We start from the raw sequence: 24,847 nt of genomic DNA, 5'->3' as shown, positions 1-24,847 counted from the left end.
GTCCAGTAATATATATTTTCCAGTTTTGTTTATTTACCATTGGTTTAAAAGTTACAACATCTTCTTGAGACACTTCTTTTACTTTGTACTGTGGGGCAGTAACTTTGGGCATGCATGCTGTCATTTTCATTCTGCGTGTGGCCAATTTCAAGAAAACGTTGTATTTCCAAATCCAAAGTCATTGATGTATAAGCAAACATCGCAAAAACAAAACGTTAATCTAGTGGAGTAATTTTTAAGAAATTTAAATATGCGACCAAATTTTTTTGGCTCCAAAGGGAGTCCACGAAAAATTGTCTTAAGGGGGTTCCCGCCAAAAAACGTAGCACCATCAGATTCCACATGTTATAAAACCCCTGTGTACCAAATTTAATGATTCTCATATAACAGGGTTCTGAGGTATAAAAAAAGATTATTCTTAGGGGCGGTCTTCAGGGGGCTGTAACTCCGAAAGAGGGGGCCACTTGGCAAAAATAAAAAATACGGATCCCCTAAATTTGTCTTAAGATTCAGTGACTAAATTTTGTTGCAATCATTTCGGGACACTCTGTATACTTTTAATATACTTACCCTTGCAGTACTTATTGTTTTTAAATATTTTTTTTTAACAGAAAAAAAACTCATTGTGATAGGTGACTGAATCGTCATTTCTCCAGCTCCAGTACAATCTACGAATATCTATTTGCAGTTCAAATTAAAGCTCATTTGAAGCGCTATGCCGTCATTTGTAGGAATATAAGTGTACTTACCACTGCAGTAGGGTAAGGTGGAGCAAGTTGACGAGCTTAAGATAAAAAAAAATTCTAAAAAATAAACTACATATAATTTTAAAGTTTTCAAAAGTATAATAGAATCATAGAACCTTTAGCTGATTTTTCATGAACTAACCATAAACGAAAAAACAAAACATGAAGGGAAAAATAGAAAATAAAAACTTGTTGCAATTTCGTCATCTTGCCCCAATAGTGGGTAAGATGACGAACATATTGGGGGCAAGATGACGATTACATGGAAAGGTCACATATGAAGACACCTCTGTTCTCGTAGTTCGTGCAGGCGTCATGCCACCAATTTTCGCATACATCGCACTTTATTCAATCTTCAACTGGAGGATCAGTGTATGGTTCCTCGCAGCTGGGACAAAAAAAGTCATTTCTCTCTTCAGATTTTTTAGGGCCTCTTTGATAGATTTTCTTTCAGTCTTTTTGAAAACGTTTCTTTTCGCTTTTTCTTCACGTATTCTTTTCAAGGTATTCTTTTTGGTAATTTTATAATTTTTTTCTCGTTCTTTCTCTTCGAGGTCTTCTTTATTGGGAGTTGAAGTCAATATCGACGCCTTTTGCTTCTTTCTGTTCGTTTTCAGAACCGGTCGATTTATTTTAGGCAAAGGTCTAATCTCAACAAATTTAATTTGCTGATTGGGTTTCAAGTTTTGAAGACCTGATGGACTTGCAACAGCCAAATCTTCCTGAACCACGTTCTCCTTCTTATTCCCTTCATCATCATCATCAATTTGAAGTCCAATAACACTAGGAGATTTTTGCAAATCGGATGAACTAGCTGAATCTAAAGACATTTCAGCTTTATTCTTTAGTTTATTTTTTATGTTGATGAGAGGTTCATCATTGTCATCATCACTAGACACTTCTGCGGTGACATGTCTGCGCTCGCTCACTGAAGCTGGTGCAAAATCTGCGTCGCTAAAAACGTCCGGACCAAAGGGTTCGATTCCACATTTAGCGAAGCTTTTAACTGCAGTTCCTATAGTTGCTGCTTTCAAATAGGCTTTTCCAAACAGATGTCCTACCTCTTTATCTGTAATAGTTTTACCGGGATTATTCACCAAAAAATTGTCGCAGGCCTGGTTATAGAATGCTTTAAGAGGACCAAAAAATCCCACATCCAATGGCTGCAGGCGGTGAGTTGTGTGAGGAGGCAAACCAATCATAATCACTCCACTCTCTCTGCACAAGTTAATTGCTTCTAAAGATGTATGAGATGAATGATTATCAACAATTAATAAAACTGTCACTCTGTTGGAAGGAGAGGTGTATTTAATAAAATGACGAAGGTATTGAACAAAAGCATCTGTGTTCATTCATCCACTCTGTTGAGCTATACCTCCGGAATTAGGGGGGCATCCATGTAACAGTTCAGGACGCATTCTCACTCTGGCAAAAACAAAAAAGGGTGGAACGTACGAACCTTGTGCATTCATGGCACAAACAACAGTCGTGTTACGGCCACGCTCACCACTAGCCACTTCTGCCACTTTTTTGCATCCAGTTGGAGATAAAATTTTTGGCTGTTTACTTGGAACAGTGGACAAACCTGATTCGTCAGCATTGTATATTCGATCAGGCGTAAAATTGTGTTTTACTTTAAGTTCCCGAATCAAATCAAAAAACCTCATCACTTCAACTCGATTAAATCCAATTAGACGTCCGATGGACGTAAACTCAGGGGTCCTTAAGCTGATTTTGTGCCTCTTCATGAAAGAAATTAACCAGAAATACTATTTCTTTCAGCAAACTCGTTGACAAGTTTTCGGCACTGCAAAGATGTAAGACCAAATGCTCTAATGTTAAAATCATTGATGTAGTTAGTTAGTTCAATTTCGTGTGATTCTGTAAAAGTACGTTTAAATCTGCCGCCGCTTTCCGGTAAACTTTTTTTCCCTATTCTTTTTAATATATCGCCGCAGTGTTGTTTTAGGCACATCGTAAATTACGCTGGCTATATTAACTGCCATATTTTCATTTTCGACAGCATACATGGCAGCAATTATACTATCTTCTGACCACGACCGGCGTTCACTTTTTTCTTATAGTTAGGCACCATCTGTAAAAAAAAATATCTTGAGGAAAACTCCTTGGGCCAAGGTGACGAGTTCGCTAACTTGCTCCCGTCAACTTGCCCCCAGGAGAATTTATAATAAAATCGTTATAAATAAAACAAACAATAAATAAAATTAGTTCGTGCTACTTACATTGTTAATCTATTGGGTCCTAACAACAAAATAAACAACAATTAGGAAAAGTCTTAACTTCACTTTTTGCAAAAAACCTTACTTACTGCACAGCAATATTATAATGACTAACCAGTAAACACAATTTCAAGCATAAATTCGAACGTAGTGAAGGTAATGCCACCTATCTTTTTAAGCTATAACTAGGTCCCGACCAGATATCACGGGTTTGATATACTGCAGATTTCTGCTTTTGATTTTCATCAAAATCAAATTCGTCATCTTGCCCCATTCGTCAACTTGCCCCACCTTACCCTACTCATGCCATTTCCACAGATTTTATTTACGCTATAGCTCTATAGGCTACGTTCAAACTATTATTGGTTTTAAAATTATATAAAATTATATTAATATAGGTAATAAACTTAAACCTATCGACCCAGGATACAGGATACAGGAAATCAAGTCCGAGGGCCTTAAAAAATTTTTAAAGCTATCGGTTATTATTTATATTCTCATTTTTTCTTCCGAGCATATAACCTATACGGCTATAGGGTAAAGGGTTATTATTAGGTTAAAAGACTTACTGTTTGGGAGATATTAATTTCTCTCGTTTTTGCTCCAAGCCCACGGCTTATAGATAAAGGAGTTATTAGTTTAAAGGGCTTACGGTTTGGAATATATATTTATTTCTCTCTTTCTTTCCTGTAGGTACACTGTTTATAGCGGTATAGGGCAAAATAATAAAATTTGTGTTATTTTTTTTGACCTGGGAAAATCCCATTTCTACAAAAGTTTCAATTTCCTTTTTTCTTTTCAATTTACGGTGGCTATATCTCAAGAATTTACAAAAAATTTTCTTATACTTTTGGCGCCTCGTTAGTCGTTTAGGGGCCTATCTTCCAAAATAAGTCGGATTTTGCCGACTGCCCGACCTGGCCAGACCGGGCTTGCTGGAGGCGATACGAGCCCAGTTTGGCGATTCGTGAAATATGGGTACCTTCACCCGGTTGCAACTCTTTTCTTAGCTAAACCAGAAATTTATTGAACAGAGATAATGCTAATTTTTTATAGTGGTTTTACGTTAGGGCCTCGCTTTTCATATATTATTATATTGTGAATATTTTGTGTTATATACACAATTTGCACTTATAATCATTGGTAACATAAGCTATTCTATCAAATTATATAATTAATGCTAATCATTAAACATGTAGAATCAAATTCTGTCAGCTTAGAACCTACAATAACGATCCCTTTTCTAATAGAGATCACTGGATAGTCCCTTAAAATGAACTTGTGCTTTAATTGGACTGTGATGGAAACTGTTTAAAGAAATAATTTAGGGGAAAATTTGTGAGAAGAGAAAATAATTTGCAAAGTAATCGAAAATAAAAATATTAAAAAAAAAACACAGTCTTCGATGGACATATTTAAAAAAAAATAACAAATATGCCACTCGAAGAAAGTGGTCACGACGGTTGAATGCTGCAATTCAGGCTCGAGGAGGACATACACGCTATTAACAATAACCAGGAGGTCCATTAAAAACACCCGCCATAATTGTTTAGACATAAGAAAAAAGTTTATTTTTGTTCCGTTTCTGTTATTGTTTTAATTTTTAATTTTGTCTTAAATAATTTTTTTTCTTAGTTATTCGTTGCAACCTGAATCGATAATGAATGGTTTTGCAACCAAATATCAATTCTAAGTTACATTAATTAATTAATTTAGGTGCTTTTATGAAATATTTTAGGGTAGCCATTTTTTTTTGCTGGTGAGTGTAATATTTACATTTAGCTTATAAAATCAATGACATTCATTTAATCGCAAACATAGGTAACCATTGTAACAAGAGTCCGGATAGTATTACATATACAGGAAAATAGAGTTCGCCTAATTGATCTATTTGGTTTTATAAGATAACCAGCGTTATCAAATTCGTCATATCGTGAAAAGAGTGTCAAACTGTTTTGATAAAATAAATTTGATGAAAATGTGATAGTTTTTAGCATGGAGACTATCAAATTCCCGTCATATTATGCTTGATCAAATTAGTTTGATAACATAAGTTAACTTTCATACAATAAAAAAAATTGATATTGTTTTGATTAAACTGATTTGGTCAAATTAATAAAATAATAAATAGAAATTTCTGAGAGCTATCAGTTTATTATTTCGAGTAATATTTTGTTTTCTGCCTAAGTATATTTTATTTAATTAGAAAACAGAAAACTATTATCAAAAAAAGTTTGACTAATTTGACTCAAACTCGTGATGTCAACAAGACGGTGACGTCTTCAAACAGTCTTGATCAAATAAAATTGACGATAATTTTATAGTCTGACACGGACCTAAACGAGTCTTAGAAATAAATTATTCTGATATTTATTGCAGTTGTAAAATAAAGTTATATTCAAATATGCAAAAATATTTAATATTTCTCTAAAAAGATAAAGTTAACGGAGTTATAAAAAAATTCTAAATAGTCTCAATTTTGTTTTGTAAAACTGGAATTCCTATTTAAAAATCTTTTATAAGTAATACCTAATTTAAATAATGAAATATGGTGGAATGTTCTTAATTCTTGAAGTAACATGTACATTGAAAGTATTTAGAAAAAGTCATTTTACTGCACTCCATTGAAACGGATGTTCGTATATTAAATCGGGAACTAATTCATGTGTGCCTTTAATATTCTGAAGATTTTCGATTTGTCGTTTTCCTTTAGATACAGACGTGTGCAGAGGTATATTATCTTCAATATCGAAACGTGTATAGGCTTCCTTAACTGCCTCAACAGCTCTTTGACATACGACGTCATCTTCGCTCTCCATATTGAATTGAAGGTTTCTAATATCACAAGAAAATATATTTCTTTTAGATAGTTCTATCGTTAGCCTATTTATGAGGTTGATCTCTATCAGTTCAATTTCATATTCCAAAGCAGTTAGAGCATCTGAAACACTTACTTATGAACAAATTAAGATACTTTGTTTATTTGCACAACCGTAAAGACCACGAATTTTCTGGAACCTATGTTTTATGATGCCGTAGGCTTCATAGGGCCCATACATAATTTTTAGAAATGGCATATTATACTTTGGAATTTGTCAATGTTGATGTACTGTCTAGTGTTGTCAATGTTTAGTCAAAGCAGCTTTCTAATCAGCGTTAGAGGTGTGTGTAGGGATGACTCATGATCACGCACGGTCACGGTAACCGAGAGTCCGATCACGCACACTTACGCACGTAAATATCTGTCAAACAGAGTCGCGCACCTCACGACGTTCAAAATTTCTGCACACACGCTCATGCACGTTCACGCGCACACACGCTAGTAAACCTATCTGCCAAACAGAGTTACGTACGCTCACGAGGTTTAAAGTTCTACAATCTACACATACGCTCACGCACATCAACTCAGAACCCAGATATGGTCAATTAAATTTAAAAAATGAACATTTTATTCTACAAATAACATTTTACAAAAAAATGTTTAAAGAAAGTAAGCTGCTGTCAAGTGACAACTAAAGCTCAATACTCAAGCATCAAAGTTTTTTTTCAAAAACAATATTTGATCAACATTTTCACTGAGAAGCCGCGTCCTCCTCTCTTCCAAGATCCGGCCCGTCGTCGAAAACACCCTTTCGCTGGATGCGGAGCTTGCTGGTATATTTAGAATCTGTCTTGAAAGACTTCTAAGTAGAGGTAAATCCACCGCCTTCTTCCAGAATTCCAGTACATTACACCGACTCACCACATCCACATGCTTCTTCAAATATATTTGCAACTCAGTATCAATTTCTTGCACTTGCAAGTCACTATCAGCGATATCGTCGTAGTTGTCCTTAAATTCATCAAATGGGTCCCTATGACTATGAGGCTGTTCATCCAAGTTCGTTGTTGTCAAGCCTGCAGTTGTACCAAGTTGACGTGTAGTATTCGAGATAGTTTCGCGTTGATCCAAATCCAACATGACTTTTATTGTTTCCTTTATATGCTCACGCTGTTCTCCAGACAAGAACCTCAGTGTTTTGTAAGGAGGATTCAGAAATAGGGCGACATAGTGAAGTGTGGTCGGCTGGAATCTGCTTTTCAAGGAGCTTAATGTGCAGTTCTTCAATTCAGAAATAACTTCGGAATCTGCGGGATTTTCAACGCAGTGTTTTGATAGCTTCTCGAACCACAAACCATATTCATGTATCGTTGGAACTACGTCAGAGCTCAGTTTTTCGGAGCAATCCTTGAAATATTGCAAAAATTGAAGCAAGTGTTCCAGTAGATTAAAGTTGAATGCAGCTATTTTGTGCAACTCATTTCTTCCAATCAACAGCTGTTGAATTTCTTGATACATGTCGCGAATACTTGAAAGCATGACGAACAGTGAGTTCCATCGTGTCTTAACGTGTTGTTTTAGTGACTTTGTCAATCTGCTGTTGAGCTCTGATTGCTTGAAGAAACTAACAAGCCTCTTAGAAGCATCTATCAAAACTTCCAATTATGTAATTTTTTTCTTTTCGAGAACATCCTCCATTACCAAATTCAAATTATGACACGCACAGGATATTCGCTTGTAGCTTCTGAAAGCAGCATTAATGTTAGCTCCATTATCAGTTACGATTACACTGGATTTAATCTTTTCTTCTATCTTATATTCCATCAGCATTTCCACCACAAAATCGTGTATATTTGCAGCTGTTTTCCGACCCAAAGTGAATTCACGCGTGCCCAAAACATTCGTCCTTAAGTTGAACTCGTCAACAATGTGATGAGTTGTTAGTGTTAAGAAAGAGCGCTGAGTATATTCGTCTATCCACATATCGGTGGTAAATGCGACATGATTTTTTGACAAAATATCTTCCAACTGATTTTTAATTCGATCATATTCTGTAGGGATTATTGTTCTTGCGAGAGTTCTTCTTGATGCCAAGATGTCTTCAATATTTTGTGGTCCATATTGTGCTCCAATATTGATCAAGACTTGGCCAAAGTAACAGTTTGTTGTATTGATTTCTTGGTAGACTCCCCATCACCACCGGTACTACCTTGACGAGAACACGTATGCCGTAACAAGCTCTCATTTCCACTTTTCGCAGAATATGTGAGTATCTCCTTACAAATCATACATCTTGCGAAGTTCTCCAATGTTTCTTCGAATTTCACGAGTTGGAACTTTTTCCAAACGTTGCTTTTCATTTTGGTAGGATTAACAAACGTGTAACGAGGATCTCCAATTTTGAGAGCATTTTCAATCTCTAGTTTACGCTTTTTCGAGTTGGAACTCGAACTTACAGCAGTGGTATCCGCAGAATTCATTTTTCCACTAAACAAAACGGCGTGGTGATTCGATAACACCCGCTTCACGTTTACAGCACTCCCACGCAGCTGAGCTGAGAACTGACAACTGACTGAGAACTGAGGCTGAGGCCCACCGCGCCGGTCCGCCGCGCTGCGCCGGTGTCAAGTTATATGATCTTGTGGAGCGACTACTTCCGAATCTGTCCGAACTCACGTAACGCACGCTGGCATTTTCGATCACGCACATCCACGAAAATTGCCGTGAGTTAAACCCAATTTCAATATCATTCACGTCGTGTCACGCCGTGACACGATGTGACACTAGCAAAATCACGTCACGCGCCCATCCCTAGTGTGTAGTTCATGAACCAACTAGTTCAAATCAACAATTCACTGTGATGGACTAGTTCATCAATTGTTCAATGTCCATTTTACCGTGAACTATACGATACTACTCGTATCTTTCACTCCTTACGTTAGCACACACAGACGAACGAGTGAAGGAAATAAAATAAACGTGTAATAACTATTGGGCTCGAGAGACAGCAGGTAACGAGAAACAGATAACAGATTTGCGTTCTTCACGTTAGAAAAACGAGATAATGGCATATTGTTGTTGTTATGAAGGCGGTGTAGTTACCCGCAGCACTATCTTACGATCCATTGTGCATGCTGCTGACAAGAGTTACGTTAAAACAGGTCCGTGCTTCTTGCGAAAGCAAGCACTAAGCCCTACTGAAATCTCTCTGTAAAGGTGCGTTTACATCTTCGCTCCGCTCCAAGCGCGCGCCGCGCGTTTGCAGCAAGTTCTCTAGATTAGTAAGGGTTCTCGAGTTGCGCACGAACCGCGCGCACACGGCGCGTCACAAACGCTTTGTGTGTCTGTGTTCGCAGTACAAATTTGGACGGGAGAGCGAGAGGCTTGTTGTTCTTGCTGTGCGTCCTTTCAGCGGTAGTATGGAGTGGTCAGAAGAAAATGTATTTAAACTTATAGATACTTACCCCCTTCTGTGGGATCCTCAACATAAAGATCATTTTAAGAAACCGCAGATTCTCGAAGTCAGAAGATGACATTCGAGTAAAATTCTTGTATTGCCCGCTTATTGCTTGCGACTTCAAGTCCATCATAAGCTCGGAACCATTCCGTTTTTTAAATAGGATAGCGTGCCACCAACGTCGCTGTTTCCTTTTCTTTCTGCACAAACTTGCCATTAACAAAAAAGCACCACTCATCACCGAAACGGCGTAAGTAACTTTTATCGCGCGACAGATACATGATCATCTACAATGCAAAATGTCTACTAAAATGTTCGTGGGTTTTCTTTGGATCGCGGAAGGTTCTTCAAAATGAATAGTTCAAACGAACATTGGACGAGCAACGAACGCGCGGCGCGCACAAAGCGCGGGTTGCTACGGCGCGCAGATGTATACGTACCTTAATATTCGCAGGTGACAGAAATGCTACTCCAGGTATTTATGTCTTTTTACCATTAAGCAAACAAAATGACAGATAGCGAATATCTGGGGCTGGAAGACCGTGGCATACTTCCTCAAAGGATAAAACAGGTTTACCTCTGGGCGTATTCCACAGATACCTACCCTGGTCCTCGTTAGTCCTGGATCCGTCACTGAATCAAACGAGCCCATTCCCCATTCGAGACTTGAGCATCAGGGTCGGCAAGCTAGGCCGCCTTATCCGGTGCCTCTTCACTGAAATCTCTGTTAAAAAGTATTCTTTACTTTATAGAAATACAAGAGAAATAGCATAATGCTTAGATAAATCTATGTTTAAATTGAATTATACTTTGATGTACAAATTCCAAAATGTTTCGAATTTGCATAAAATAGATCTCCTTATTTTCTGAAAAAAATCACATAAAATCCCTTCTAGATGTAAGTTATAATTTGTTTGTACTTAGTTTTTAATATGTTCGAAATTTTGAGGTTTTTCTGATTTCAATAATGTCATATCAACACTATATTTATATTCCAATCTGCAGCTGCACATTTGACATGTTATTACCATAACATTTAAATTAAAAACTAATAAAGAGATATTTATAACGTTTAACGTGTACTTATTTATAAAAACATGTTTCTACACATTGTGTTTCACTTTTCATGGACCTACCTTTATATTTCGGTTTTGATAATTTAGTGCAAAATAATTACCTGCAAAAACTATTATTCTGATATAAAAAAAAAAATTTCAGTTGTAATCATCTGATTCTACAAAAAATGGTGGAATTTACAAAAATTATATAGGGTAACTGGAGGTCGACTTATTCCTTTGAAGATATGTTAGTAGAGACAATTTGCAGCCAAATGAACCATAATATGCATTATCTAGAAGTTGATTTTCGAGATTTTTAAATTTTAGTGTCTTAGGAGTGTACCTACTACCTAATACTAATTGTAAAATAAAAGAAAACCTCTGTAGGCTTTTAGCTCCTGTATATTTGTCGTATATGTAACATAATTTTTGTTGAATAACTTGAATTACTATGCTTATTAACGGTAGAATGAAAAAAGTGCAAAAAAGTTATCTCTTTTTTTTATTTTACAATTAGTAATATTTGGTAGTACCCTCCTAAAAAGCACTAACATTTAAATATCTCGAAAACTATAAACTTTTGGATAATGCATATTATGGTTCATTTGACTGCAAATTTTCTCTACTAACACATCTTCACAGGAATACATCGACTTACCAGTCACCCTGTATTTAGTAATTTGTTAATCTATAAAAGTTAGTAATAAGTATATTCTAATAAACAGTTTAAAATACACGATATTAAATGATGTGTTTTGTATTTTGCTATTTGTCTCTTTTCAGTGTGAAATTTTTTGGTTTGGCAAAACATTTTCCTTAAAAGTAACACAGGGCAACAAAATTTGACGAAAGCCAGACCTCACTTGCCTAAAGGTTTTTGGTGTGCAGAATCCAAATCCGGCGTCAGAATTGCTCCTATACGTCACGTTTTCGAGATATTCTAACCTAAAAGTGCAAAAAACACGTTTTTTTGCTATGCAGGGTGAGTCAAAATTAACTCCCCAGCGGCCGGATATATATTCTAAAATAAAATATAAAACAAAAATGTAAAATACTAAAATCTCGAAAGCGGAGCCGTTTTCGAATAAATTTTAGTTCAATAAATGCGCAATTTTCGACTGACTAATCAAGTTGGCCGGACAAAAACTGAATGGTGAAAATTACAGTAATTTTTGCGAGAACATTTTGCCAGGTTTGTTAGAAAACATTCCTCTACAGTCTACAACAACGTGCAACTATGTGGTTTCAGCATGATGGTGCGCCCGCACATGCCACATTACAAGTATGACATATTTTGAACCGCCGTTTTCCTAATAAATGGATTGGACGAGGTGGACCAACACCATGGCCACCCCGGTCTCCTGACTTGACTCCGATAGATTTTTGGTTATGGGAATACATAAAAGAAAAGGTTTATTTTACTGTGCCTGTTGGCGGGGATGATGTTATTGGCAGGATTTATGAAGCAGTAGCGGAAATAAATGAAGCTAATTTCTGTTCTGTTGCCAGGAGTTTCTACCACAGATTGCAGAAGTATATTAACGAAAATGGTAATGTTTTTGTAAGGTTAGCCAAAGCCAGAAGGATCTTCGTTTTTGCTATTTCTTATTTTGTATGGATTTTAATGGTGTTAATATTAAACAAAAAAATTATAAATTTGAATTTTTCTTTACAAAATTTTCCGAAAACGGCTTCGCTTTCGATATTTTAATATTCTACATTTTTGTTTTATTTTTTATTTTAGAATATATATCCGGCCGCTAGGGAGTGAATTTTGACTCACCCTGTATTTGAGCTTATATCGCAGAGCGAAAAAATGTTTTTTTTCTAAAAACGAATCATGCCCTCTAAAACTACCACTCTTACCCTTCAAAACGCTTTTTTCAGATTTGAAAAATCTTGTTTATTGGCGGAGATATCATTGAATGAAGTTATGTACTTTAGCGTTTTCATAACAACTAAAATTGAAAAAAGTTCTTCAGAAAGCGGATATTTACATGTTTTTTGGGTCGCTCAATCTGAATCTGACCTACAAATTATTCTATCACTTTAGGATTCTGAGATTTCCTAACCTAAAACTGCAAAATCAACAATTTTAGGCTGAACCGCTGAACGGTATTAACCTCTATAACTGTAACACGAAGCCATTTAACATAGAAACACGTAACCTGCAAACACTGCACCAGGTTAACCTAAGGGCACAATAACCTGCAAGCGCTAAACTCCAGACAGGTTAACCCAAGTGCACAATAACCTGCAAACGCTAAACCCCCAGACAAGTTAACCAGAGTACCTCAACAGGGGGTTTAGCACTTTTGGTTTAGGTTAGAAAATCTCAGAATAATTTGGAGGTCAGATTCGGATTGGGCGATCCAAAAAACATATAAATATATTACTTCCGCTTTCTGAAGAAACTTTTTCAATTTTAGTACCACTGTTATAAAAACGCTAAAGTACCTAACTTCATTTAATGATATCTCCGCGAATAAAAAAGATTTTTCAAATCTGAAAAAAGCGTTTTGAGGAGTAAGAGTAGTAGTTTTAGAGGGCATGATTCGTTTTTAGAAAAAAAAAATCGCTCTGTGATATAAGCTCAAATATAGCAAAAAAAACGTGTTTTTTGCACTTTTAGGTTAGGATATCTCGGAAACGTGACGTATAGGAGCAATTCTGACGCCAGATTTGGATTCTACACACCAAAAACCTTCGGATAAGTCAGGTCTGGTTTTTGGGTGTGAAAATTGTTGCCCTGTGTAATCCTTGACCATTTGGCGCAAGGCTTTTAAAATTTTTTCACAGGTGGCAAAATACCCAAAAAGTAATGAAAAATGCGGAAACTATGCCACAAATAAGTAAATAACTTCTATATATTCTAATATAGAATCTCAAGAAATCCATCTGCACCAAATTTGAACAAAATATAGTTTATAGTTTAGCGTAACTATTAATTTAGAAACTGTGGTAGTTAGATTAACTACTTTTTCTTTTACTTTTTGTTTTATATAAGGTTTAATTATCTAGTGCCTTAAGTTTTTTCGCATTTACTGAAAACCTTCACATCAAGTATGTCAATAAAAAAATTATAACATTAAATAACTAAATAATTATCTTCAGTTCTCGAGCATTATTAACGAAATAATTTATAAGGATAGGTTTGATATTTGAGAGGCTTTAGAAAATAAAATTAGGGAAACGTGGCGAAATTAGTAGACAAGAATTACCAATGGAGAAAAGTAATAAAAATAATAGAGACAATTATGAATTTATTTAATGTTATAATATTTCCTTTGTTTAACTGCCATGCATTTCTTGCTATGAATATTTTCAATAAATGTGAAAAGGGGTAAACGCTAAAATTGTATTTTTACCAACTAGATAAAAAATTGCTGGAGAATTGAATAGTTTTATTAATAAAAGTTAAAGGAAGAAGCTATCTAACTTAATAATTTTGAATAATAATTTTGAAGTTAATGGTAATGCAAAAGTAGAAAAAAACCTAAATGTTTGTGTAAACCTTATCTTTAGTAGGTAAAGTCTTTCCGATATCAATTGAAGAACCAAGAAATTGAAAGTACGCACTAGGTTCGGTCGCTGACGCATCAACTCGGCATTGAAATATTTGCAAAACTTCTTCCCATATTTATTTAGCCATACGCATATACAGGTCTGGTCGAAGTAAACGTGGAGGTGGTAGAAATGTATAGGGCCAGTTGAGGAATGCGAGCGTGGGCAAACGAAATGTAGCACAGCTGCAATGGGCCACTGGGCAATAAATCTCAGCTGTTGACAAGTGGTTGACAAATTGCCCAACAGTGCGGAATTTGGTGTGATTCAGGTAATTTTAATTTATTATAGGCACCTTCTATTAATCATTCATATTACAATTGCGAAAGAGAGAAATAAGAGGGATATTTTGTTTACTAATATTATTAACACGGTATTTTGGAGACCTTTTGAAGCGGAACTAAACGAAATTTACCATCATCAATATAATAAAATTGTTTGGGGACATAAATAATTAAAATATGTTGTTGGCCAAATGCACATATAATAGAAATTTTCTACACATTATACACAAATTATTATAATTTTTTACCTTTAGCAGAAAACTTTTTTAGGGGCGCCTATGAAAGTCATTAAATTTTATTGCCAGGCGTTTTTTTACATGTTCAACTGACTTCGGAAAGACTATACTTTTAAGGATATACCATTCAAATTTGGTAAAGAGGGGTTCTGGGAATTTTTGTATAAAAAAATTGCTAATATACTTTATAAAAACGTCAATTCCTTTTTAATTTTACAACCGGATACTTATGACTAAAATCAGTATATGTATACAGGGTAATCTGTAATGATTAGGACAATAGATTCTAAGCATGAAAATAATAAGAGTTAGCCATATATGCCTTAACAAAATATTGCTCGTTTAAGAGATACAGGGTGTTAAAAATTGATTTTAGATTTATTATTTATTTCATGAATTTGTTGTTGGTCGGATAAAATAAATGTTTGTTAAATAATAATCGACAAAGCCTACTTGGGTTAGTAAAGGAATCATGTCAACAGTGGTCAGAAAGTTTGCGTGTATTAAGTATATGATTCAAGTGCAAATATCTTGAAACTGGTGAGGTTTATCGAAATCAAACAAGTCATTATTCCTTTAAAAATAATTAGTTAATCAGATTTTCTATTTAAAATTGCCATAGAGGGCAACAATTATAATGAGCAATTTTTATTTATAAGTACATAACTAGCGCCCTCTATTAGTACCTGATAACTGAGTTCAGATTCGGATTTCCCGCCATCAAAAATCCGCCATTCCGAGTTTTCAATCTATTTTCTCTAAAACTGTAAAATTATGAAATAAATAAATCTAAAATCAATCTTTAACACCCCGCATCTCTTAAACGATCAATATTTTGTTGAGGTATATATTTGGCTAAATCTCATTATTTTCATGTCTATAATCTATAGTTACTCTATGGCCCAATCATTCCGCACCACCCTGTACAGATGTCCTACTTAAGTAAATTTTTGTCTGATGTATATCTATTTTTAAAAAATGGTTTTAATTAAGTTCCATTTGCAAGGAGAAACTCACTTACCGCCTAAAATACATTATTTTAAATATATTTTACTTTAACGGTTATGTTTCCACCACAAGAGGTCGCGTCCTGCTGAATTACCAAGACAGACACGACGACTTGACGATACTCGGACCGACAGAACTGACGTATTGCGGACCCGTAGGACGCCCCGACGTCATCGACATTGCCCTCTTAAAATCTATACCGTTAAATGCCCAAATATCCACCCAATACGAAGGGTCTTCCGCCCACAATCCAATATTTCTGGATCTGGGGCGAAGACAGAGATATGAAGGCACCTTCACGAGGAGGTTCACTGACTGGGAGCGTTTCCGAACAGTAATGCAAGGAAACATGGCGCTCCCAGTCATCGAAACCACCCATGATCTGGAGGCGGCAATCCTCTCCCTTGAGACTGACATTAAAAACGCCCTGACTCAGACTACGACGGAGACTATTGTCCCCCGACTGACAAACCCCCGGGGCACCCTCCCCGATGACATAAAAAACTTAATACGTGACAGACGACGTGCGAAACGGCTTGCCACCCGCACCCGCCTCCCCCGACACAGACATGACTTAAACGTACTTAACAGACGGGTGAAGGCGGCTCTGGATGAACTGGCCCAGGATAACTGGGCTAGGCACCTGGAGTCGCTGGATCCACAAGACAACAGCCTCTGGAAAACGCAGAGGGCCCTGCGACAGACCGCTCGCCGTAAAATTCCTCCAATCCACGGTAGTGTGGGGGTGGTTTACACGAACCAGGAAAAGGCCGAGGCTTTCGCCGATAGCCTGGAACTGCAGTGTAGACTGCCTCAGCTGCCCGACGAAGACGAGGAATTCGAGATAGTGGCTGAGCGCGCGGCCCGACGCGTCGACAGAGAGCCAGACAATGACATAATCCCCCCCGCAACACCTGACGAACTAAGACTGACAATACGCAGACTTAAAAACAGAAAAGCCCCCGGACCCGACAATATACATAACACGACACTTAAACGACTACCACACAAGGGCCTCATGGCCCTACTAAACATAACAAACGCGACACTCAGACTAAGACACTTCCCTACCCGCTGGAAAACAGCAAACATAATCCTTATCCCAAAACCCAACAAAGATCACACCATCCCATCCAACTACCGGCCCATTAGCCTGCTCCCGGCTATGAGCAAAGTGGTAGAAAAAATTATCCTAACCCGTCTAAGAACCCACTCCCAAGAACTGCAAGTCATTCCAGACGAGCAGTTCGCCTTCCGACCCAATCACTCCACTGAACTCCAAATCCTTCGCCTTACCGAGCACATCACGGCGGCCTTCAACAGGGGACAGTACACTGGTGCTGTCTTCCTGGACGTCGCAAAGGCCTTCGATACGGTTTGGCATGAAGGCCTACTGATGAAAATGCTCACCAACCAATATCCCATATCCTTTACCAAACTCATAAAATCCTACCTACACCACCGAAAATTCCGCATCCAAATCCAAGATTCCCTTTCCACCACCCGTCCCATGGAGGCCGGTGTCCCCCAGGGCACCGTCCTGTCCCCACACCTATACACCATTTACAACTCCGACATCCCACATCCCCCCAACACCAACATATACTTATACGCCGACGACCTGACAATCACATCCCAATCCGTAGATCCTAGATATTCCGTCTCCCTCCTCCAAAACTCCTTAGACCAACTTGAAACCTGGTGCAACAGGTGGAAAGTCAAAATTAATCCCAACAAAAGTTCGGCTATCCTTTTTACCAAACGAAAAATCCCACAAAACCTCGACAGACTGACACTATCCCAGGAACCTATCTCCTGGAATCGACAAACACGATACCTGGGCGTGACGATGGACCAGCGTCTCACGTGGAAACCGCACATCGTGGAGACGGTGGCGCGAGCGAAGACCACCAGGGCTAGGCTCTATCCCTTACTCAAAGGTGGAAACACCCTCAGTTTAAGGAATAAGCGAACGCTTATCAAGGTGGTACTTCAACCGCAGCTAACCTACGCCTCCACGGCGTGGGGTCACGCGGCAAAAAGCCACTTAAAGTCATTACAGGCTGTGGAAAACATAGCCCTCCGCACGGCCACCGACGCGCCCTGGTACGTAAGAAACACTGACATATTACGAGACTTACAATACACAAACGCTACACAGACAATAAGACAAAACGCGGAGAAACGATTTGACGTAGCCGCTAGACATGACAATCCCCTCCTCAGGCAAGCCGTTGACTACGTACCCGACGTGACCGACAAACACAAAAGACCTAGACACCAACTTTTTGACCCTGGGTGACCACCCCAATGACCCCCCCCCTGCCCGCTAACCTTTTCTGTTTCAGAGACAGCCAGGATCAAGAAACGAAGACAACGACACACACACACACACACACACATACACACCCCCCATACCCTCCTTAACCCTCCCCTCCCGCGCTAGCCTAAGGGCCACCTTAGCAAAGCGCATCCCAGGCTGCATAGCCGCACTACCCTACCCAACCATACCACACATAAACATGACACTACCCCCGGGGTTTACACAGACGAGCCGGCGAAGCAAGAAGAGCGCCAGAAGAAAGGGCCCTAGCCGGCGGGGCCCAGCCAGGACAAAAGGAGGTCCCACAAAGCGCCTACACCGGCCGCATTTGCGGTCGGGGTAGACGACGGATGGGGCCCACCTACGAAGGCTGTCCAGGCCTACACGAGATGAGGCAGGATAAAGAGGGATAATCCCCCTCGATCCCAAATCATTGAGGCCAATTTCTAGCCATGGAATAATGGCGCGGTTATGTTTCCTTTTATAACAATTCAAATTAAATTTAATAATAACGACATGACAAGAGTGCATTTGTAGACTGGAATATCCATTGTGTTGGTATGACTACGCAAAACTGCTTAGGCAAACATAAGTCGTATACTGTTGGACCGTTTTTTTTCGAAATTAATTTTTGAAGCCTTTAAACTTCTACCTTCAGATTTTTTTTTTCTTAAGACAAAAACAAAAAAGTTACATCATGGTGATAATTTTCAGTGGGTAACATAGTAGTATGCAATTTCACTTAGCTAAATAAGCAGACCATTCAACTGGGAACATATTAGTGAAATTTAATAAAACCGTTAGATAAACATCGTAATTAAAGGCTGCAAAAAGGGGAAACATACACATCATTTGCCAAACAGCTGTTCCATGCATACGAAATACTACAATAAAAGCGCCTAAATATAAATCTAGACCCAGAATCCTCCCCCACCATAAAAATCTCCTCAATTATTTCAAATATCGGGACAGTGTTTTGCCAGGCTTACAGTGCTTTAACATAAAAAAAAACAATGTCTTACCAACGTCCATCGTTTTGGCAATGGAGAGCTGACAAAAATAAGAAAAAAGTGAGTAGCTTTATTTTATAATTTACGATAAAATGCGAAAACGATATCTTCTCTTATTATTTATTATTTGGATCATTTTCAAAAACAGTAATGTCAAAAATAACCTAACTACACGTGATATTAACGTTAGTTAAACATGTTTGCCTTCAATATAAGGTAATATATACTTTTTTATACTTACCTATAATTTAAATTTAAAAATTGAAGTTATAAAACATGTTCTACATGGAATTCTTGTTGAAGTTAGTGCACTGTATCCAAATTTTACGTTTATTAACTGTAAACTCCAAAATATTTAGAAAATAGATATTATTATTTAGTTAATATATGAAAAGCCTTGGCCAAATGTATTAGTTTCATTTCCATACTTAATTATTTTATTTAAGAGTATTTATGTGACATTTGAAATGACAAAATAAACAAAATTTATATGAAATTTTAATTTCAACTGAAAACCGTCAGAGAACCAATTTTATAGTATCGATATTGAATAATACGCATCCCAAAATAGAATCGTAGTAGGCACAACCGGGTGGTATTTGTTGAAACGGATTTTTGTATCTTTAAAAATAAATTTGGCCAGTTTGTTTTAATTAATCTAACACTGAGTAATCGAGTTTTTCCAATTTTTTGTGAAAGATGTGTATAGAAGCAGTATATGAATCAACAAGTGGGCGTGTACTATCAGAGTTTTGATTTTACTCATGCTTGAAAATTAACGATTTGTAATCTAAATCAATTTATTAGGTATACATACATAATACAGGCCAGATAATATATAAAGTTTGTTAACTTGCGATATTTTCTTTTAATATTAGTTTTTTCCCATTAAATGTACCTAAAATAAGTAGTATTTGATTTAATTATGTTATTTACTGATTTTTTTAATAATTCGTACTGATTTAATAATATTTTATATTTTTAGAGTCATCACAAGCAGCGAAATATGGAGGATGTTTTACTGGAGAAGATACAGTTACTACACCAAATGGAGTGAAGAAAAGTTTATCAGAATTGCAAATTGGTGAAAAAATATTATCTTTCGACACTTCAAGCAAAAAATTAGTTTTTAGTGAAGTTATATTATTTTTAGATTATGACCCATTACAGAAACGCAAATTTCTAACAATTTTTTTGGCATCTGGGCGAACATTTACAGTAACTTCTAATCATTTGTTGCTTGTAGGGAATTTAAAGTATACCAGAACAGTTTACGCTGAAAAAGTAAAAATTGGTGATAGCCTTTTAGTTAGCAAATCAAACGGTACCATTTTCGAAGATAATGTACTCGAAATTAAAACAGTTATGAAAACAGGTGTTTATGCTCCACTTACACAGGTCGGCACTATTGTTGTAAATGATATGATAGCATCATGTTATGCAACAATTGATAGTCAATATTTGGCTCACTGGGCATTTTTACCATTACGACTTGTATGGAATATAAAACAGAATTTATATAGTTTATGGTACCCTGTAAAAAAACCTTCAGTTATTTGGTCTCGTGTTTCACCATTAGTTACCCTCAATAAACCTTCAATAGGTGTGCACTGGTATGCTAAGATACTTTATACAACAGCTAGCTATTTTCTACCTTCGCATTTACATAAATAATTTGAAAATATTTTAATTGTTGGCCAGTACGTAAATGTTGATCAAAAATAGCGAAATATGATACAAATACTTTAAAATTTCATTATAGACAACAAATATAAAAAATTATAATTAAAAAAGTTTATTATATTTGAACACTGCTTCAAATGTATTTTAATTTAGTTGTTTCCCATCATTATAAATGTTTATCTAGTCAATTTAAATGTGTTTTATAATAAAATATTATTTATCAGAACCAATACCACTAATTTTATAAAAAAAAAAACAGAAATTAAGGATATGGCAAATATAAGAAGAGTTACAATTTACAACATCACAATTACCCTCCCAGAATCATACGGTCTATTTAAAAACAAGAAAATAGGTAATTTTTATTTTACATTTTTGTTTCAACGAATTCTAATTTCAACTTAGTTGATCTATCAAAAATAGTAATAGAAAATATTTTAATTAAATAATTTAATTAGCCCACTTATATCCTGCATAAATGTTTGTTTATTATAATAGAAAAATAATAGTAGAATATATTATACTTTATTGTATTANTTTATAATTTAATAATATTTTATATTAATAATAATATATTTTTATTCCAATATATTACCTACATTGTTTATAAAATACACATATGATGTATGTAGGTATACTGTTATGTCCAGAATTATAAGTATACCTTTTTTTAATCTTTTAAAATGCATGTTACTAATTAGTTTATCAAGGAAAAACAATTTAGCATAAAATTGAATTTTCTGTATACTTTCCACCAAATTAGTTTTCCTGTCTTAAAAGTAATCTATAATTATTTAGCATATGTGGCTGAACCTTGAAGATTGAAAACCAATTTAAAAATATCCTCGGTAATCGATAAAATAGAGGCCACATTGAACACAAGAATAGATTAAACTTTATAATTTAACTTATACGAAGTGATTATTTAATGTTAGCAGGTATTATTTGATATTAACAGATGTTGTAATTACCTTCCTATTGATTTTTATACATATTTTTAAATTTTGAAAAATAAAAATAATCAAATGCAAATATTTGATGTAGATATACTCTACTTACTGTCCATGTACCAAATTTGGTTATCCTAAGTTCAAGTATAACTGAGATTTAGATTTTTTTCGAAATTTGAAACCCCACTTTCAAGGCGAATAACTTATCAGGGGTGCAACTTAGTATAAAGGTGTTGCGTTAAATAACCATATTTTGGGCTTCCCTACATGTCCTTGCTATGCGTCGGTTCTTATGCGAAACACCCTATATCTTGTTAATGTTGTTTATATTAGAAATATAAATGTATTTTCATATACATACTTTTAAGTATGTACAAATATTTTCCATGACATGTCTAAAGTAAATTTATTACATTATGTTTTGGTTACTTCAAATTATTGTTACTTAATATGTATTATTATTATTGTGTAATTTTATGAAAACTATTTATTAGAGAATTTTATCAAATAAATCAGATGTGACTTATAAAGTAGGTGTGTTTATAATTTTCTATCACGCGCGCTCGCTATGGGACCTATAGTGTAGGGGGTTAGGTGCACGGAAAGTGCTAGATAGTACAACAGCGTGATGTTATTTTCATAGCGCAACGCTGAGCGCACTTCCGTGCACCTAACCCCCTATGCCAAGGGTCGGCAACTGGCGGACCACGGTCCAGATCCGAACCGCGGAAGGTAAAATACTGGACCGCCAAAAATTTTTCAAAAGTATAAATTACTCAAATAAATTATTTAAAAAATGTTTTTTACGTTTAAGTGCCAATCTTATAATTTTTGCTAGTATTTTACAATTATGTGTGTGAGTTATTAATGGTTAGTAAGCAGATTAAATTTGAGTCCAAATTAAAACAAAAAAATAAGAAATATGAATTTTTTTGTGGACCTCGTTAAAAATTTTCAAAAGTGTCCGGACCCCACCTAAAATTACTTGCCGACCCCTGCCCTATGCTATAGGTCCCATAACGACTCGCACTTGTGATAGAAAATAGTATGTGCAACTCGTTCGGAAAAGTTGCCATAGCGCCACTTTGGCGCTATTGGCAACTTTTCCCCACTCGTTACACAATGTACTATTATTAAAAAATGTCCACATTTGACTTATTAGACAGGTACATGTACCGGACCATTTTTAATTTTAATTTTTTGGTATTATTTAGTGCTCATTTAGAGGAGCTTTCACGATTTTTTTAAAATTTTTATTTCAATCCCTCATGTAGTTGGTTAAAAAATTTTCAAATACCTGTAACTTGGCAAAAACTTAAACTTTTTTTCATTTTGTTCGTTTTGAGAATTAGTTTTATAAAAAAATATATAAAAATAATATATTTTTAGATTTTTGATTTTTTATTTTAAACGAAATAAGTTTTTGAAAAAGAGTGGCGTTTTCTTTTCTTCGAAAAATTCTCAAAAAAAATCATCCATCAGTTTGCAAATTTATGACATAAGTTGGGATCTTTTTTATTTTTTGTATTTTAATTTTTTACAGATAATGTATACTATTAAACCAAATATTACTCAAAAATCACTTTTTTGATAAAAAAATAAAGAAGAACTCAAAAACCTAAAAATGTACCTATTATTTTTATTTTTTTATATAAAACTACATCTGAAAACGAACAAAATAAAAAAAAGTTCATAATATCTTTAGTTTTTGCCAAGTACAGATATTTGAAAATTCACGAAGAGCTACTGTAAATGGTTACTAAATAATATCAAAATATCAGGAAAATTGTCGAGTCACGACCTCAGTGATTTGGTATGGAATGCCCCATGCTGTGAAAATAAAAATTTCAGGTTCGGACAATTTTTTTAGGTAGGCGCGTTAATATATGTAAATATATTTATGTTTTAACAATTTTCTTTGTAAAATATCATCATATATAATTAAATATTATATATAGCAACTGCGTCAGTAACAGAAAGATATTTTTTGTGAAATATCTATATCCTCTATGTAAACAGATATTGAGAAAAATATGCAGATATCTTTATTTTAGCTATGCGACTTAGTCAACATGGTATATTTTTATATGCAGGTTAGGAACAGATATAGATAGATACAAAAATATTTGGCCAAGATTCAACAGATATCTACATCTACATACTAGGCAGAGGTACACAGATATACATAGATGTTATATACAGGGCTGGAAAATCCACATGGTCCATCTGCCTTTACATGAGAGCGACAGAGTAAAGTTAAGAAATCCGTGCGATAGACAAGGATGGCTATAGTGAAGACGTTTCATAATCTGAATACTCACCGCCCGTTTCGGGTTAGAAGTGGGAGTGACTATTCAGATTAAGAAACGTCTTCAATGTAGCCATCCTTGTCTATCGCACGGATTTCTTTGACTTACTTTATCGCTCTCACGTAACGGCCGATGTACCATGGGGACTTTCCGAACCTGTATAGGCACAAACATGTAACACAAGCACGATCTATGTAGTACCCTCCCCACTTTTCGGTTTAATAATTTAAAAAGGTATAATTATATTATAATCTACGTGTTATTCTGAACGAAATACTTCCTTAATACATCCTTGTTTAGACTGAGTAATATTCTACATAAAAATATTTATCAGGTGATTATTACATTATTAGGAAAGTAAATACTGTTAGTTATTTAATGTTAGGGATCTTTGTCAAGGGAGAAATGAATGTCGGTGTTTTACAGCAAAACTAAATAATTTGCTGTTATGTATATTTATAAGTTTTAAGTAAAAAGCAATGCTATTCAATTGTAATGAAATTAATATCACTGATGTCAAAATACTCAAATTACATATATCTCCAAAGTTCTTACTAGTATGCTATTTTTGGGGAAAAAATGATATGAATGTTTAGTTGAAATTGTTTGTTTATTTGTCTATAGAAGCCTTGTAGGCTTAGCGCGTTATATCTACAGCTTTGTATCTATGATAATTTCCATTTAATGTATTCGAACACATATACAGGATGTTTTAGAAAAAGTATCATACATATTCCAGATGAGACAATATTTTACTACTGACTATGGGACTATCGTCTTTTGTTTTTTTCAGACAACAATATATTGCACTTGAATTTCGTACTCCAATCAATAGAGCATTAAATCAGTGATTTTGTGACAAAAATACTAGTAGCAAACGGACTATGCGGTCATATAAAAGACAGTCTATAGATATAAATATGTTTCCTACTCCAATTTACCGTTAATTAATTTTTTATAAACATTTTTATGCAATAAAACGCATTTTTTTTAGTTTTTTGCTAATAAAACCTAAACTAACGAAACAATCTGAATACAATAAAGAGATAACTTCTAAAGAATCGAAATACGAATAAAACGAGAGGTCGATCGATCCTATCTGTATGTATCCAGAAACTTCGCAATATATGTAGTGTACCAAAAAATTCAAATTGCAAT

The 24,847-nt window shown here is 35.4% G+C and overlaps 2 protein-coding genes across 2 annotated transcripts; one reads left to right on the top strand and one right to left on the bottom strand.

Annotated features, from left to right (window-relative positions):
* Positions 1-1,090: 1,090 nt before the first annotated feature.
* Positions 1,091-1,948, bottom strand: LOC108914312. The gene has a single exon (XM_018720087.1). The coding sequence runs from the start codon at positions 1,946-1,948 to the stop codon at positions 1,091-1,093; it is 858 nt and encodes a 285-aa protein (XP_018575603.1).
* Positions 1,949-19,446: 17,498 nt separating this feature from the next.
* On the top strand, positions 19,447-20,876 carry LOC108914309 (protein hedgehog-like). The gene is made up of 2 exons (XM_023455733.1): positions 19,447-19,477; positions 19,733-20,876. Exons 1-2 carry the CDS (start codon positions 19,447-19,449, stop codon positions 20,419-20,421), a joined length of 720 nt encoding a protein of 239 aa, XP_023311501.1. The 3' UTR covers positions 20,422-20,876.
* Positions 20,877-24,847: the final 3,971 nt, after the last annotated feature.

Source organism: Anoplophora glabripennis, unplaced genomic scaffold (genome assembly GCF_000390285.2).
Source record: "Anoplophora glabripennis isolate ALB-LARVAE unplaced genomic scaffold, Agla_2.0 scaffold865, whole genome shotgun sequence".
In the NCBI taxonomy this organism is placed as follows: domain Eukaryota; kingdom Metazoa; phylum Arthropoda; class Insecta; order Coleoptera; family Cerambycidae; genus Anoplophora; species Anoplophora glabripennis.
Note: the sequence above shows the minus strand (reverse complement) of the source record. Positions and strands in the feature narration are given on the sequence as shown.